At 47.5% G+C, this 17,164-nt stretch overlaps 1 protein-coding gene across 1 annotated transcript in view; it reads left to right on the top strand.

Annotated features, from left to right (window-relative positions):
- The first annotated feature begins 5,221 nt into the window (after nt 1–5,221).
- Nucleotides 5,222–17,164, top strand: part of JPH2 (junctophilin 2) — a 64,345-nt gene continuing 52,402 nt past the window's right edge. Inside the window, exon 1 of the mRNA XM_040638341.1 lies at nt 5,222–5,600. Within this exon, the coding sequence (XP_040494275.1) occupies nt 5,222–5,600 (379 nt within the window). The remainder of the gene's footprint in view (nt 5,601–17,164) is intronic.

The raw sequence follows: 17,164 nt of genomic DNA, 5'->3' as shown, positions 1-17,164 counted from the left end.
TTTAGCTTTTCGGTCCTGTGGTCTGGTTATTAACTCTGTATGCTAACAGAACAGTCATCAGAGAATGAAGAAAGATGCGCCTTCCTTTCAAACAAAAGTTGTGAGCAGGGGTGTCGGGACAAAGTTGAGAACAGAGTTCCAACAGCTGAGTAACCTATTGAAGAAATCCAGACTTGGATGAAAGCTAAGCATTCCCAATCTATGGGAATAAGTTTTAAGTATTTACATTTCAGTCAAGATCTCAGAACATGAATCTTGAAGCTAAACACTCTGCTCAGACCCAGTTGGGCCAACTTTAGTATGAGTGTCCCTCATTGGAACATTGGACCTTTTGAGAATGCGATTTATGGAACCAATCTTTCTTGAATGCACCCTGGGAGATGGACTCAGATTATGGATTGAGAAATTTTACTCTGATGTTTGAAAGGTAGCATCCTGACATGTGCCTTTATTAACTATTCATAGAACATTCATTTCATCCGTTTATTCAGCAAATACTCCAGGAGTGCCAGCCATCCTAGGTGCTGGGAATAGAACAGCAAGCAGAATGACATCCTTGTACTCAATTGGAGAGAGGAGAATTCCAAGATCGTAAGGGCTGGGGACAGGGTGGTTCTTTTATTTGGGTGGTCAGAGAAGCTTCTGTGATGAGGTCGGTGACATTTGAGTGAAGACCCGAAGAAAGTGAGGGAGTGAGCCTCGATATTTGGGGGCAGAGCATTCCTGACAGATGGAACAGCAAAGATGTCAACTCGGCTTGAAGCAGGTGAGGTCACAGAAGCATGGGGCAGGGGCAGGTCATGGAGGGCCTCACAGGCCATTTTAAAGGCTGTGATTCCTGAATAAGGTAAGGGGCCATCTGGGGAGATTAGAGGAGACTTGAGGCATATCGGACTGGCCTTTACTGAGAGCACCCAGTTGTTCTGTGTGGACTGAGGGGAGCAGGAGAAGGGGAGGCAAGGAGGCAGGTAGGAGGTCACTTCAGTAAATCAGGCTTTGACACTTGGCAGTGCAGAGGAAAAGATGTATTCTGGAACTATTTTAGAGGTACAGCTGAGGGGATTTGCTGATAGATTGGATACAGGGTGTGCAAAAAACTGCAACTAAGGACTCCAAAGGTTTTTAGACGCTGGAAGTTGGCTGGAGGAGCAGATCCAGAAGGAGAAGTTGGGAGTCTGGTTTTGTTCTTATCAAGTCTGAGGTGCTTCTGAGAAGCCCCTGTGGCGATGTTGGTGGTGGACCTATACTGAAGATCAGTAGAGGGGTACAGGCTGGCGACACAGATGTAGGCGCCATCAGGATAGGGTGTTACTTAAAGCTCAGACTGGAGGAGACCACCTAGGAAGTGTATGTAGGTAAAGACCCAGACAGAGGACCAAGCTCTGGGACATTCCCACGGTAGAGAGGTCAGCGGAATGAAGAGGAACCAGCCAAAGACTAGGTAGGAGCAGCCAGAGTGGCGGGAGCAGAATCAAGAGAGCAGTCCTATCAGTCAAGTGAAAAAGCGTTTAATTAAGAAGGGACTTGTAAACCGCCAAACGGTGCAGAGAAGGAAAGGTGGGCACCCACTATGTGTAGGCACTGGGCATGCAAGTGTGAGCCAGAGCGCCAGGTGCTAAGTATGCATTCGTGCTTTTTTTTTTTTTTTTTTTGGAGTGAAGATAATCCTTGCTTCAAACAACTCATAGTTCGGAGAAAGAGCCCACATGTGCAAAGGCACCTAACCCAGCCAGGAAACTTGTCTGGGGAGGCAGGGCTTCTTCAGCTGAGTCCTCAGTGGCTGAGAAGTACTCAAGTGAATTTCTGTGTGCAGCCCTTCTCTCTGTTCTGGATTTTTCGGGTCCCTCCCCTCTAGGCTCCCTAGGAAGCGATCCACACCTGAGAAATGAGAAAGAAACAGAGGAAGCAAATGACTGCCCTCTCTGATCAAAGAACAGAACCACAGACGAAGAAAAGACCTGGGAAAAAGCAAGAAAGAGATAGCTATCTTTAAGAGCGGTTTAGAATTCATTCCAAGGTTAGTGAATTCCCTTCTGTCCGAGGAACTGCGTTTTCCTAAGGAAAAGCGGCTGTAATGCACAGATGGCCTCAAGAGGCCTCCCTTTCCCCGGAATGCATTCGTTTAACAGGAGAGGCAAAAGCCTCTTGACAAGCTTGGCGCTGGTCACCTAAGGCCAGTACCAAATTTGGCAAAAAAATTTACTTAAACTTTTAAGAAATCAAAGTGTCCCTTTACCAATAACATAGTTTATCAGTTTAAAAAGTGAAAAACCACCAGGCAGTGTTGAGTAAACATGTATTGTGAAGAGGAAGGAGTACTTTGGTGTCAAGGTATTTATTATTTTTCTGACTTACCTCTTTGGTGACTATCTTATTAAGCATTCAAGTTTGAAGGGCAACTTATGTGAACATAATATTAATAATAACTAATAGTTATTAGGTGTTTAGTGTGTTCTAAGCCTTTTTACAGGCTTAAGTTACCCAACCATATAAGGAAGATACTGTTATCCTCAGTACTAATAATCCTTTGAGGTAGATACTTTTACAGTTGAAGAATTTGTGGCATAGAGAAATTAACAATTGGTCCAAGGTCACCCCTTGTGAGCGGCAGAACTGGGATTTGAACACGTACCTAACTCCACAACTACCTACCCTACACGGCCTATGGTAAATGGATTCGTGAATGTGTAAATGCTATTAAGAAACAGTTTCTTAATTGAAAACATACAGTGGTTCTTAACCAGGAATGAGTCAGATTCATCTGAGGAGCTTTTAAAAAGAATACAGTTGCCCAAGCCTTTTCCGGGGACAATCTATTCATTAGTTTGGGGGGGGGGTAGCTCTGGAATCTAGAATCTGTTGATGTTTTTAAATTCAACAGGTGTTGAACTTAAATCTTATGTGTACCTACCCTTGGTAGGGAACCACCATAGGGAGCTGCAGGGCTGCACAGTGGCTAAATTTATCAGGTGGAACAGCTCAGGAGGACACAGGAGCCACCAGCCTTAGAACAGGATTATGGTGATTTGCCCAGCACTTAACTACAAAGAGTATTGAGCTTGGGCGATTCAAACTCCTCTAACTTCCACTTTGAGATGTTGCTTTCCTCTCCTCTTGAGAGCAGAGCTGGAAAGAAACGTGTGATCTCCAGAGACCTCGGTGAGAGGTGGCAAAAGCAGAGCGCTCTGGGGTCGGCAGCGGGGCCTTCTTAGAAGTGAATTTGTGTAAGCAGTTCAGTCCGTCTGCCTGGCCGGATGGTGAGTCCAAGCCTAGACGATGCAGTTTCTCTCCACTGCTACTTGCTGCCTGTCCACTCAGCAAACAGCCAGCGATAGTGAGTTCAGAGGCTGGGTGTTTCTGCCTGGGGGTGGGACGTGGACCCCAGAAGGGGCTCTTTAACAGAGGAGGAACCAGGAAGAACTGGGAGTCCGCTGGGATGAAGGGAGAGAACATTTTCTGTCCATTTCTGAAACAAGAACACATCTTTTGCAGTGACTTCAAGGAGCCTGAGTCATCGTGGGATTTGGAGTATGTCAGATTAAGTTTGAAGTCAGATAATAGTCCAATAGTTCTCAAGTATCTTCTGCCCTTGCTTTTTTAGTGATTTCTACCCTACCCCTCCTCATCTCTCCACCCCCCCTCCCCACAACAGCTTCCTATTCTTGATGGCTCCTACCTTTCCCAGAATTACTCTATGCTCCTGTTAACCCTGGGCTCAGTCGGGATTTCCAATCATTAGTCCTGGCCACAGCTTCATGTCATAGAGATTTATTTGTCCCTTTCACTGAAGTTTGGTGGGAACCTGAGTGCTGGGAATCCACCCAGGCCCTTCACTCCTGACCCTGCCCCAAGAGCTTTCTGAAGTCTGGCCTCACAGGCTCTGAGGACACCAGAGAAAAAGAGAACTTGGAAAGGGGATATATATATATTTTTTAAATCACGGTCCTTGAGTACTGCAGAGACAATCTCATTCCAAATAACCAGCAACCCTGTGTCTCAGAGGTAGAGAAAGAAGCTCCTCGCCCCTCAGAAGAGAGCCAGGGAGCCTTCTACCTTCTGTGGGGTCCTTCCAGGGTTTTCCCGGACATGTGGAAAGGGATTGGGGGCTGTGCATGAGCACTGGACTCAGGTTTTCTCTATCTTCCAGACTGTGTTTCCAGAACCTCACTTCTCTTCCTGAGTTCCCTCCTCTGCTTTCAGAAACATATGTGAAACCATGCCCGTTCCTTTCCCTTTAGGTCACCGGATTCCTTTATGGGGCTGGCAGCGTGTATAGCCACAGGACCTGTTAGGGCATGTGAGTGGTAGTGGGGCTGAGATTTGCCAACCTCTACGCTCTGGGGGATTTTAAGTGTTCCAGGACTGGCTGTTCTTCTAGTCCCCCTTTCCCCTCCCTTCCCTTCCCTGACTCCTCTGCCCCTTCCCCTCCTGCAGACTAGGGGACCCCGAAGGTGGAAGGGAGCTCCTAGCCAGGGGAAGAAAAGCCACCCAGTTGCCCCAGCTACCTACACTTAGTTCTCAGCTGCCCTTCCTCGCCCCTCCAGCTACTCCCTGGGTCTGAAGCACTAGCCCAATTTGAAACACCCCTCCCGCTTTGAAGGAGGCTGGGCTGGCCAGGGGGTTATTTTGGGAGCAGCTTCTGAGATCCAATGGCCTTGTTAGGGCAACACTGACCTTTCCGTCCCAGGAGGAGGGCAGGATCTAGAGGGGCGGGGCAGCAGCAGGGAGATCGACAGCCCTGCACACCCACTGGGTGGAGAAGGGGGCCAGCCGGCTGCAGGAATTCAGCCTCAGGCTGGGGGCTGTCACCAAGGAGGAATTTCCCCTCTTCAAAACAGACTGGGGACCCCTCCACCCCACCCCTTTCACTGTGCTTCTTAAAGGGATCACACCGTTTTTCCTTTGACTCCAGGGAAGCCAGACTTGGGACGCTCTATGGAGACTTTGAATCTTCCCCTCCTGCTTCCTTCCCAACTGGCAGCCTTCCTCTGGCTGGTTGAGTGGGGGCCTCCCAGGCATGGCACTGACCAGCCGACCCAGTGCTGACTTGGCTCCTGGGCTCATTCAGCCTCTGGTGGCATCTTGCTTTCTCCCTCCTGGGGCACAGTGGTGAGTCAGGGGCACCCAGCCCTGAGTGTGCTTGGAGCACGTCGCTGGCACCCCTCATCGCCCTCTCTTCCCCAAGCTGGAGGACGGTGAGGCTGTCAGGGGCTACGATGAGATGAGTGGGGGCCGCTTTGACTTTGATGATGGCGGGGCATACTGCGGGGGCTGGGAGGGGGGAAAGGCCCACGGACACGGACTGTGCACGGGCCCCAAGGGCCAGGGCGAATACTCGGGCTCCTGGAACTTTGGCTTTGAAGTGGCCGGCGTCTACACCTGGCCCAGTGGGAACACCTTCGAGGGATACTGGAGCCAGGGCAAACGGCATGGGCTGGGCATAGAGACCAAGGGGCGCTGGCTCTACAAGGGCGAGTGGACGCACGGCTTCAAGGGACGTTACGGAACTCGGCAGAGCAGCAGCAGCGGTGCCAAGTATGAGGGCACCTGGAACAATGGCCTGCAGGACGGCTATGGCACTGAGACCTATGCAGATGGAGGTGAGCCCAGCCTGGGGCCGGCAGAGCTGGTAGGAGCCAGTGAGGAAGACTGGTGGAGGGTGGGAAGAGGGAGGGGCGATGTGACACAGAATCAGAAGAGCCAGGATGTTCTTTGCTGTGTGGCGTTGGGCAAGCTGCCCTACCTCTCTCAGCATCCATTTCCTTGTTTGTAACGGTGGGGCCGATAACAGGGCCTTTGAGCAGTGTTTAGGACAAGACCTGCTGTATAAATACACACTCAACACACGTTCAGTAAAACCGAACTACTACTGGTTGCATGCTAGGATTACAAACAGCCACGGAATATGCTCTGGCTTGTGCTCTAGAAGAATTTGGGTCTAATCTCAACTTTGCCATGAAAATTATTTTCAAGCAATAGATCATGAAATAGTCATTCATTCACCCATCCATTCATCCACCCACCCATCCATCCACCCACCCACCCATCCATCCACCCATCCAATCATCCATCCATCCATCCATCCATCCATCCATCCATCCATCCTTTTGTTTAGTGCATATTTCTGTGGTACCTCCTATTTGCCAGGTATTATAAAATGAGTTAGATATAAAGAGGAATAAGATACAGCCCAAGGCTTCAGGCTTGTAGACAAAAAATTATACACGAGTAGGTACAGAGTGCTGTGGCAGAGAAGGTAGATCTGAGGAGGTCGGGGACTGCTTTAGAAGAGGTGCCATCTGAGCAGGATTTGTTGGGAAAATTCCTTAGAGAGGGTGTGAGTGGGGAGAGGAATGAGAAAGAAGCTCCAAAGCATGAGCATGGCCGGTGGGTTAAGGAGATGGAGAGGAATTTTCTGTGGCAAAACAGCCGAGGGAAGTGGCAGAGAAGATACCATCACCTCATCCACTAGGCGTGACTTTGCATATATCACTTAGTTGGGCCTCAGTTTCCTCATCCACAAAATGGGCTTTAGGATGTCACGTGCTGCTCAAAATATGGTCACCAGACAGGCAGTATCAACATCATCTGTCCACCAATTAAAATTGCAAATTCAGGGGCCTCACCTAGACCTGAATCTAAATCAGAACCTCTAAGGGTAGGCCCAGGCATTTGTTTTAACAAACCCCCCTGGAAATTTTTATATACATTGAAGTTTAAGAAGCATTGCTTTAAATCAGGCACTTGCAAACTATAGATAGCCGGCCCAACTGGCCTGCTGCCAGTTTTTGTACAGCTTATGAGCTGAAAGTGGTTTTACATGTTGAAATATTTGAAAAAAATCAAAAGTAGAATTCTACTTTGTGACATGTGGAAACTATATGAAAGTCCCTACATAATATCCTTTTGGCCCACAAAGCCTATAATATTTACTATTCAGCTATTTACAGGAAAAGTTGGTTGGCTCTGCTTTAAAGGGCCATGCAGTTTCCTTCCAGCTCAGGCTACTTCCGTGAAGTCTCCCTAACATAACCCATTGGGAAGAGGAGCTGACACAGATAACTCAAAACCATGGCTACTTAAAAAAAGTATTTTGGCGTCTGTCAGAAGGCATTCATAGTATATTATATTTGTCACTGGTCTCCCCTCTTTATGACAGAGGGCAGGAAGTGGGCAGTCTGGGAGTGGGTTTGTCGTGGAGCAGGAAGGAGCGCGAGCCAGCCCAGGGTGAGGGTGTGCTCAAGCTGAGACCTGTGGGCACATACAGAGGGGCCCCAGGTGCAGGATGGGCTCCCGACTGGGCTGCCCGCTGGTAGGTGTCTGGCCAGGGCCCACCCTCACATGTGCCTGGATGTTAATGAGGTTGTGTCCCCAGAGTTTCTGTGGGTACAGTGGCTACACAGCGCTGGCTGGAATTGGACAGTGCAAGGACAAATTCTGGCTCCACACTTCCTAATTCGGTGACCTTCAGCCATTTGCTGAACCTCTACAATTCGGTGCCATTCAATTCCTTGGATGTTTATGCTGGACACTAAGTGCTGGGGACACGCGGCGAGCAGGCCCCAGTTTCTCTGGCTACATCATGGAGATGATCCTTGCGGGCTGGCTGGGTGTCAGTTACCTATGCAAAGTGGCATCACTGGCGCATCAACGATGTGGCAGGCACCATCCCACAGCAAGCTCCAGGAGCCAGGGCAGTGAGCAGGCAAAGGTACAAAAAAAATAGAGAAGGAAGAAGAGGAGTTTTTGAATAGCGTGGTCTGGGAAGCAGGATGGGAGGACTTGGGAGAAGGTAATGCCTTCCAGGTAGATGGAACAGCAGTCGCAAAGGCCCTGAGGCAGAACTGGCCTTGGCATGTTTGAGGAACAGCAGGAATGCCAGGTGGCAGGAATAGAGTGGATGAAGGGAACAGGCAGGGGCTGATGTTGGAGCTGTGCGTGTGAGCCAAATCACGTAGGCTTTGCAGAGCCCTGGGTTTGATTCTGGGTGTGCGGGGGAGCTCTTCAGGCCAGGTTAACTGGAAGACCTGCTCCTCTGGGTTGTCAGAGGCCCAGACTGTTCTTCCAAATGACACAGTTCCACATCCAGGGGCCCTGGAAACCTCACAGATCTCTACCAAGCAACACACGAGGTGCAGCTCTCCAAAATTAGATGTGGCCACTGCTTCGGAAAATCTCTTTAATCAACCTGTCATCAGTTCCCTGAGGGTTCATTAAGGACCTGCCCTTTGCCCCATCCTGAGTAGTGCTGAAGAGAATGTGGACAAATAAGATCCTGTGATTAGAAACGGCTGGGAGTCGGGCAGCCCTGAGTTATTACCTGGGCCTATCCTATTATTTCATATTGTGGAGCCTTAGTTTCCTCACCAATAAAATGGACTTACGCTAAACTGTCCTAAGATTTCTCATGGGAAAAATGGGTACTCAAATAAACGGTAGTTGCTATAATTACTGTTAACTCTCATTAATTCGCTCAATAAATACGTACTGAGTGATTATTATGAAGCCAGCAGTATAGTCCTGGGAGGGAGGAGTATAGAAATGAACAGAATGGAAAGGGTCCGTACCTTCCACAGAATCTACAAGAAATCATACAATAGAGTGTTGAGTGCTAGGCAGGAAAGTACTGGGGGCTAAGGGAGGAAGAGGCTGGCAACTAACCAGACTTAGGCATTCAGGGAGGCTTCCTGGAGTAAGTGGCAAGCTGGGCTCTGAAGTGTGGAGTGAGCCAGGTGACAAGGGTCGAGGACGAGTGCTCCAGGTTGAGAGAACAGAGTGCACAAAAGCCAGGAGGTCTAGGACTTGCAGCCAGCCAGGAGATAAAGCTGAAACTTGCATCTTATCCCCAGTTTTAGGAAGTACTGATCAAAGGGACAGTATGTCCCATTTCCTCCACCTTACCTTGCAGTCAAAGGACACAGCAGTTTTCCAAACTGGAGGTATCGTCCCATTAATAGTTGGTGAAATCAATTTAGTGGGTCATGACCTGCATTTTTAAAAATGAAAGAACAGAAAAGGCAGAGTGTTTCATAGAGCATAAGAAAGCATTTTTTCCTGAAATGTTTGTTCAGCTGAAGATAGATGGACATATATAATAATGTGTGTGTGTATAAAAACTTCTGTGTTTACATGCATTGCGTATTTCTTACGTGATGTGTGTATAAATGTATTTCTTCGGGTTGTGGTCAAAAAAGTCTGAAAATCACTGTTCTAAAGTGACTTGACGTGGCATCTTCATCGAAGCCGCTGCCACTCCCACCTCCACAGCCTCTCCCTCTCCTCCATGCCTGGCACGTCAGCCAGAGGTTAATTAAGCTCTCTAGCTGGGGAGGGGAAGGTGGCGAAGGCAAGGAGCTCCCGCTCTCCAACCCTACTATAAGCCTCCTGGCACCCCTCCCCCGCCTATAGCCCTCTTCCTGCCCTGGCCATATATAGCAAAACTAAAAATAGCTGCTGGCTTAAAGCGCCAAAGCAAGCAGACACCCCAGCCTTAAGTAGTAATGCTCCTTTGGCTGCCTGGCTGTTCCCACCCCAGAGACCCACAGACTCCAGGACCGGAAGAGCTACTGGTGATCTTTGCTTTCCGAGGTCCTTGACCTGGAGCCCCAGCCTTGCCTCAGAGGCCCATCAGCGTGCAGGCAATATGTGTGCCTATGTGCATGGACTGTCTGGGTTTTTCCTCAGATAGCCATCAGATTCTCAAAGTAATCTGGTGCTAAGTTCCAGAACCACTCTTATAGTCAGTCATCCTTTCCCCCAAAATGTGCAGTGGAAAAACCAGGCCCAGGGGCGCCTGGGTGGCTCAGTCAGTTAAGCGTCCGACTCTTGATTTCGGCTCAGGTCATAATCTTGGGGGTCGTGAGATCCATGCTAGGCTGGGCGTAGAGCCTGCTTAAGATGTTCTCTCTGCCTCTCCCTGTGCCCATCCCCTGTTCTCTCACTGTCTCTCAAAAGCAAAAACAAAAAACAGGCCCAAGGTTAACTTTGTTCATAAAGCCAATAGTAATAATAATAATAATAATATAATAATAATAATAATAGTTAATTTTTGGCATGTTTACTATGCGCCAGGTGCTCTTGGCATGGAACATATGTTATTTAAACCTTCATGGGACACCTGGGTGGCTCAGTTGGTTAAGCGTCTGTCCTTGGCTCAGATCATGATCCCAGGGTCCTGGGATCCAGCCCTGCATCAGGCTCCCTGCTCAGCAGGAAGTCTGCTTCTCTCTCTCCCTCTGTGCTCTCTCTCACTCTCGCTCTTTCTCAAGTAAATACATAAAATCTTTAAAAAAAAATAAACCTTCACGACAACCTTCTGGGGAAGTACTGTTATTATACCCTATTTTACAGAAAAGGCAAACGAGACAGAGGATTTATGTACTGTATTCTCTCTCACAGTCCTCTAACTAGTAAGAGGCAGAGATAGAATTTGATGGTAATAAGTGATAATTAAATAGCTCATAGTATATGGGGCGCCTGGGTAGCTCAGTTGGTTAAGCTTCGGACCCTTGGTTTCAGCTTAGGTCATGATCTCGCGATTGTGGGATCCAGCTCTGCATTGGGCTCTGTGATCAGTGTGCAGTCTGCTTCAGATTTTCTCTCCCTCCCCCCTCCCTCTCATTCACTCTGTCCCTCTCTCTCAAATAAATAAAAATCTTAAAAAAAATAGTTCATAGTATAAGTAACTATTTTAATAAGTGATACACAACTATACAAAATAAGGCTGGCTACATAATTTGTGAAACCCAGTACACAATGAAGATCCAGGACCCCCTCCTCAAACTCATGAAGAATTTCCAGGTAATGACAGCAGAGCATTATACCAAGTGTAGGGCCTTCTAAGTGCAGAGCCCTGAGCGATGACACAGGTAGACGCTCGTGAGGCAGGCCTTGACGGTGGTCACAACTGCATCTACCACTTATTCTGTCTTTATACCAGGCTCTGTGCTAAGAGTCTTACACACATTATATTATTCTGGCTTATTAATAACTCTCATTGACTACACTAGTGGCGTTCAAATCTTTGTGGTTGCAACCCGCTGTAAACTAAGCATTTCACCTCGTAATTCTGTACATACACACACTAAAATGTAAAACTAAAATAAATCATCACAAAATAATATTTCCCTTCCTATATGCAATGCTTGCTATTTTTTTTCTTTTATTCTGTCTTGTTAAGAGAATTAAATGATGCCCTGATAGAGGAAAGCACTTAGAACAGAGCTTGACATGTGGTTAGGGCTTTTATTATTATTGTTGCATACTGAAAAGATGATATATGTTTTAAAGATTTTATTTATTTATTTATTTGACAGAGAGAGAGAGAGAGTGAGAGAGCACAAGCTGAGGGAGCAGCAGAGGGAGAGGGAGAAGCAGGCTCCCTGCTGAGCAGGGAGCCTGATGTGGGGCTCGATCCCAGGACCCTGAGATCATGACCTGAGCCAAAGGCAGATGCTTAACTAGCTGATCTACCCAGGTGCCCCTGAAAAGATGATATTTTTTTTTAAAGATTTTATTTATTTATTTGACAGAGAGAGACAGCCAGTGAGAGAGGGAACACAAGCAGGGGGAGTGGGAGAGGAAGAAGCAGGCTCATAGCAGAGCAGCCTGATGTGGGGCTCGATCCCAGAACGCCGGGATCACGCCCTGAGCCGAAGGCAGATGCTTAACCACTGTGCCACCCAGGCGCCCCTGAAAAGATGATATTTTTATGTTTAACTATGACAGTTGGGTCAAAACCCCAGGCTTCTGCTCTCTGGATCTGATTTTCTTTCTCTTGCCCAAAGCTGATGACTTAAGCTCATTTTAACCCAACTGACTGTGAACATGGGAGCAAAATGAATTTGCCAGGATAGGAGCCTGAGCAACACCTAGTGTCACATTATCTGGGTCTGGGGTATGTGTTCCTTGAAGCGACTTCATTCATTCATTCATTCATTCACTCATTCATTCTTCAAAGGAATATCTTTTCTATTGATCTGTTCGTCTACCTTTATGCCACTATCGCACTGCCTTTGTTATTGGAGCATTATAGTACATTTTAAAGTCAGAGTAAATCCTCCAACTTTGCTTTTCTTGTTTAAGACTGGATTCTTCTAGGTCGTTTCCATTCCCATATATATTATAAAATCAGCTTATTGATTTCTACTAAAAAGTAGATGGGAATTTGATGGGAATTTGATTAATAATGCATTAGACCCATTTATCAATTTGCAGAGAATGGACAACTTAATGGCAGTAAGCCTTCCAATCCATGGACATGGTATATATCCCTATTTATTTAGGTCTTTAATTTCACTTAGCAATGTTTTGGAGTTTTCAGTGTTTTGCACATTTTTGTTGTTGAGTAAAATTCATAAGTTTTTAAAATGGAATTTTAAATTTCATTTTTCCAATTGTTCATTGCTAGGTTATAGAAATGCAGTTATTTTTGTACATTGACTTTGAATCCTTTTATGCCACTAAAATTAATTTCTTAGTTCAAGTGGGATTTTTTGTTGTTGTTGTTCTTTTTTTGGATTTAAAAGGAACATTTTTTAATTTAAAGTTTCTTGATAGGGGGCGCCTGGGTGGCACAGCAGTTAAGCGTCTGCCTTCGGCTCAGGACGTGATCCCGGCGTTATGGGATGGAGCCCCACATCCCCACATCAGGCTCTTCCGCTATGAGCCTGCTTCTTCCTCTCCCACTCCCCCTGCTTGTGTTCCCTCTCTCACTGGCTGTCTCTATCTCTGTCAAATAAATAAATAAAATCTTTTTTAAAAAAAGTTTCTTGATAGCTATTAAAAATCAAGTGTGGAAGTCCTAAGAGAGTCTGACAGGAATAAAAGAGGCATGTGGTACTTAGCATTTGCGGCTTACAGTAGCCAGCTCTGGGTTCGAATCCCAGCTGTGCCACTTCTTAATTCTATGAATGTTGGCACATAACCTCTCTGGGCTCTCATTGCCTTTTTTCCATTACAGGTGTCAAAATCTTCAGAATATGGTTGAAACAATGAAATAATACATAAAAAGCACTTAGCATACTGCCTGGCACCTAGAAAGTGCTGAAACGATCCCCCTTTCTGCATTTCCTCCATAGTCTAGAGGGTGAGCTAATTCAGGGTGGCCTGAACCACAGCTGTTTTGGGGAGACTGGTTCAGCACAGAAACTAGCTTTTGATTTTGGAGCAGTTAATAAACTAAGACTTTGATTCGATTAGTTTTGCCTTGAGTCCTGCCAGTGTAGATGGAACTCATGCCAGGCACGATTCCATTTCGAATGTAGAATCAGCATAATTTAACCTCATCTTGAAAATCTCATGTCCCAGTTCACAGCTAGGGGGCCAGCATGACAGCTGGCTGAGCTGCTGTCATGGCAGCTTCTTGGCTTTATGTGGGACCCCAGGGGAGCAGAGTGGACCCTCAGCAAGACAGGAAAGTGGACACAATTAGTCTTTCTTCTCTGCAGCCATGCCTTCTGTGGTGCATGTGTCCAATTGGCCAAATCTCTGCACAAATGCTCCTGTCCAAGGCCAGGCCCTTGGGATTCATCAAGCTTGCTTGTTTCCAGAGACTGCTAATTCTGTGTCCCCAGCAGCTGTTCCCTGGACCAGCCCTTGCTGCCACACCCTTGTGAAGAATGTTAAGTCTCATTTTCTGAGGGCCCTGGTTGAGGCTGGGGTGCAGGCTGAGTGGGACAGAGTTGCTTCCTGCCATAGACCAGAGGGCTGTCCTTGTCCTCTCCTATCCCTTCCGAAGCCAGAGCCACAGACTAGGTGGACAGTTAGGTCTGGTCACAAGTGAAGCATCCAGGACCCCTGCTTGTTCCTCTATAACTGAGAATTGACTGACCCAGACCCACCTGGCAAAAGCCATAGGATGATCCAGGGGCTGTGGGAACTCCAGAACCCCCTTCCCTCCAGGCAAGCAGAGAGCACCTTGTGCCTGGAAGTATTCAAGCATGTGCTGCTGACTGTCATATGGACAGTGTAGAGCAGGGGGTCACACATGCAGGCCTGAGGGCTGCATACAGCCTGCAGGAAATGCTCTGTTTGGCATGCACAATGTTTGTATTAATTTTATATTTTTAAGATTTATTTATTTATTTTAGAGAGAGAGAGTGAAGGAGCGTGAGCAGGGGGAGGGGTAGAGGGAGGGGGAGAGAGAGAACTCTCATGCAGTATCCCTGCTGAGCTCAGAGCCTGACATGGGGCTCAATCCCAGGACCCTGAGATCGTGACCTGAGCCAAAGTCAAGAGTCAGACGCTCAACCAACTGAGCTACCCAGGTGCCCCTATGACTTTTATTTTTTAATTAATTAATTTTTTAAAAAGATGTATTTAATTTATTTTAGGGAGGGGCGGGAGGGGCAGAGGGAGAGACAGTCCCAAGCAGATTTCACTGAGCACAGAGCCTGATGCAGGGCTTGATCCCAAAACCCTGAGATCATGACTTGAGCCAAAACCAAGAGTCGGATGCTCAACCGACTGAACCACCCAGGTGCCCCTATGACTTTTATTTTTAATTAAATTTGAATCCTTTATGGATACCATCTTAACTAAGTGATCAAATTTCACATCGCTGATGACAGGACGACCTTACAATATAGGCCCTTGATGGGACGTAGAGAGAAGGGCACAACATCACTACACTCTAGTCCTGCCAGGAAGGTGTGGAGAGCGGGCAGTGTACGCAGGGTCTTGTAAGCCATCGCAAGACTCTGGCTTTTACTCTGAGAAAAATGAGGCCTATAAAAGTGACATGATCTGACCTTGTTTAAAGGGATTCCTTTGGCTACTGTGTTGAGAGACTGGGGGAGGGGAGGTGGTGCAGAAAGGGTAGAAGCAGGGAAATGAATTAGTTTATTGCAATGTTACGGGTGAGAATACAGGCTTGGGCCACCATCTTGTAGCAGGGGAGGTGAAAAGAAGTAGGTAAATCCTGGATGTATTTTGAAGGTAGAGTCATTAGATTTTGCTGATAGACTAGACAGGGGGAGTGAGAAAAAAGAGTCGAGGCTTTGGCTTAAGTCACAGAAGGATGGCATTGCCCTGACCTGGGATGGGCCAGGCGTTTGAAGAGGGAAGGTCAGGAGCTCGGTGTTGGACGTTATGGGTGAGAGGATGCCTGTTGCATGTGCCACGTGGGCATGAAGGTTGTGAGCAGGCCTGAGCATAGAAAGGGGGCCAGAATGACCCATGTGGGGCCTCCTTTGAACCCAGACTCTTTCCTCTTGATTTCTTTTGCCTCCCTTACACCCCATTATTTCTGGTTTCAAAGGCCCTCAGGGTTACTGAGCTGACTCAGAGACTGGCAAAGGGACTTCCACCCAGGCCACAGGTCCCCAGGCCTGGTGGTACCCAGATGATGTCACTTGCTTAATCCCCTGCTTCTTGTGTGAGCTGTGGGGTGTCCTCTGGGGTGGCAGCCTCTGGATGTGGGGGTGGTGGAGCCCTGCAGGCTACAGGGACTTGTCATACACCCGCTGTAACCTGACCCTGCTCCCAGGAGCTGGTCACAAACACTGCTAGCTCGTCTGCTTTGGGTTACCTCTCAGCAACCCTGGAAAATCAGGGACAGTGGAGCTTTGATAGGTGGCAGTGTTTGGGAGCCATAGGAAGGGACATTGGTGCCACCTCGCAGGCAAGCCAGAGAGCAAGGCATTAGGATTCAGTATCATGATTGATTAGCAATGTTTGTGTAGTCACAGGATGGATAAGAGATGGCGCATATAACAGATTACTTGTTGTCTTCAATTAGATGGTCTCGGAGAGCCACTCTACCTGTGACCTTCTCGGGATTGAGATAGTCTCACTTACCCCCGAGTTGAGGTTGTCTATGAATGTGTTACACATTGGCAGATAGCAGGAGGGAATATGACCATCTGTATTACATGTGGGGTGCCGGCACCAGCTGCTACCATCTCATGAGAGGCCATCGCTAAATTTTCAGGAATTTTGCAAGCTGGCTGTTCAACCGTGGCCTGACTAGCCACTGTGGGTTATTTACATGATGGAACTTGGCTAGCACTACAAATTAGGGTTGTTTGTTTATTTTTCCAAAGAGCTATTCTACCAGCATACCACTGAACATTGTGCTAATATGAAGTGCCCATTTTTCCTTCTTACCCAGATGGAGGGTAACCAATCATCCTGCTTTGCCTGGGAACTGTCCTGGTTTTAGTACTGAAAGTCCTATGTCTTGGGAAACCCTTCAGTCTGAGGCAAACTGGGATGAACTGGTCGTCTTGAAATTCTTTCCCATGAAGTGAAGGGAGCCCACATTTGTTGAGAGTCTGAGATCTCTGCTAGAGAACCCATGCAAACCCTCCAGCAACCCTGCAAAATAAAATTGCTCTGTTTACTTTACTGACCAGAGATAGACTCAAAGAGAATGTGCCCAAGGCCATGAACTTGTTCACTCATCTGACAGTATCTGCTGAATGCTTTCTATGTGTCAGACATTGCATTGAGTGCTGGTGAGTACGGCAGCCTTGGTCCCTGCCCTCAGAAGCTTGTGTTCTAACAGCAGAGACCAGCATTGCACAGCTAGCTAATTACAAGTGGGACAAGCAATTTGAAGGGAAAATAGAAGAGTGTACGGGGGTCTCGGGAACCTGATCTGGTCTGGTAATCATGGAAGGCTTCCGTAAGGAAGTGGTTTTGAGGCTAAGATCTGAAGGATGAACAGGGGATGGCTGGGTAACAGGTGCCACACTGTGCCAGGCACAAGGAACAATGAATGTAAAGGCTTGGAGGTGGACACAAGAAAAGGTTGTTGTGTTCAAGAAAAGGCAGGAGAAAGAATGGAGTCAGTGAGGCTGGAGGGTTGGCAGGGCCTAGGTCATGAGGGCTTTGTGGGTTGCAGTGTAGAGTTTGACTTCACCCTTATGGTAGATACTGCTGGACACCCTCATTTACTGCTCAGGAGCAGGGTCCTCCCTCCACACCACTCCCTCCCCAGCCCCACTGCCAGGAGTGCTGGTTGCTGATGGCTCATAGTGGGGTGCTGTCATCTGTCAAAAGGAGTTGCTAGCTCTGTGGGCAACCCTTAGCTAATGAGTGCTTGATACAGGAGTTCAAAGACCCAGACTCCTTGGGCCTCTGAAGGGCCATAGCAGCTCCAGAGATTCCCATGGGATCAGTGGAAGCCTTGGTTACAAGAGTTCAACTCCTGCTGTTGAAT

The sequence above is a fragment of the Ursus maritimus genome, unplaced genomic scaffold, assembly GCF_017311325.1.
Source record: "Ursus maritimus isolate PB19 unplaced genomic scaffold, ASM1731132v1 scaffold_22, whole genome shotgun sequence".
In the NCBI taxonomy this organism is placed as follows: Eukaryota; Metazoa; Chordata; class Mammalia; order Carnivora; family Ursidae; genus Ursus; species Ursus maritimus.
This window is presented reverse-complemented; position numbering and strand designations above follow the sequence as displayed.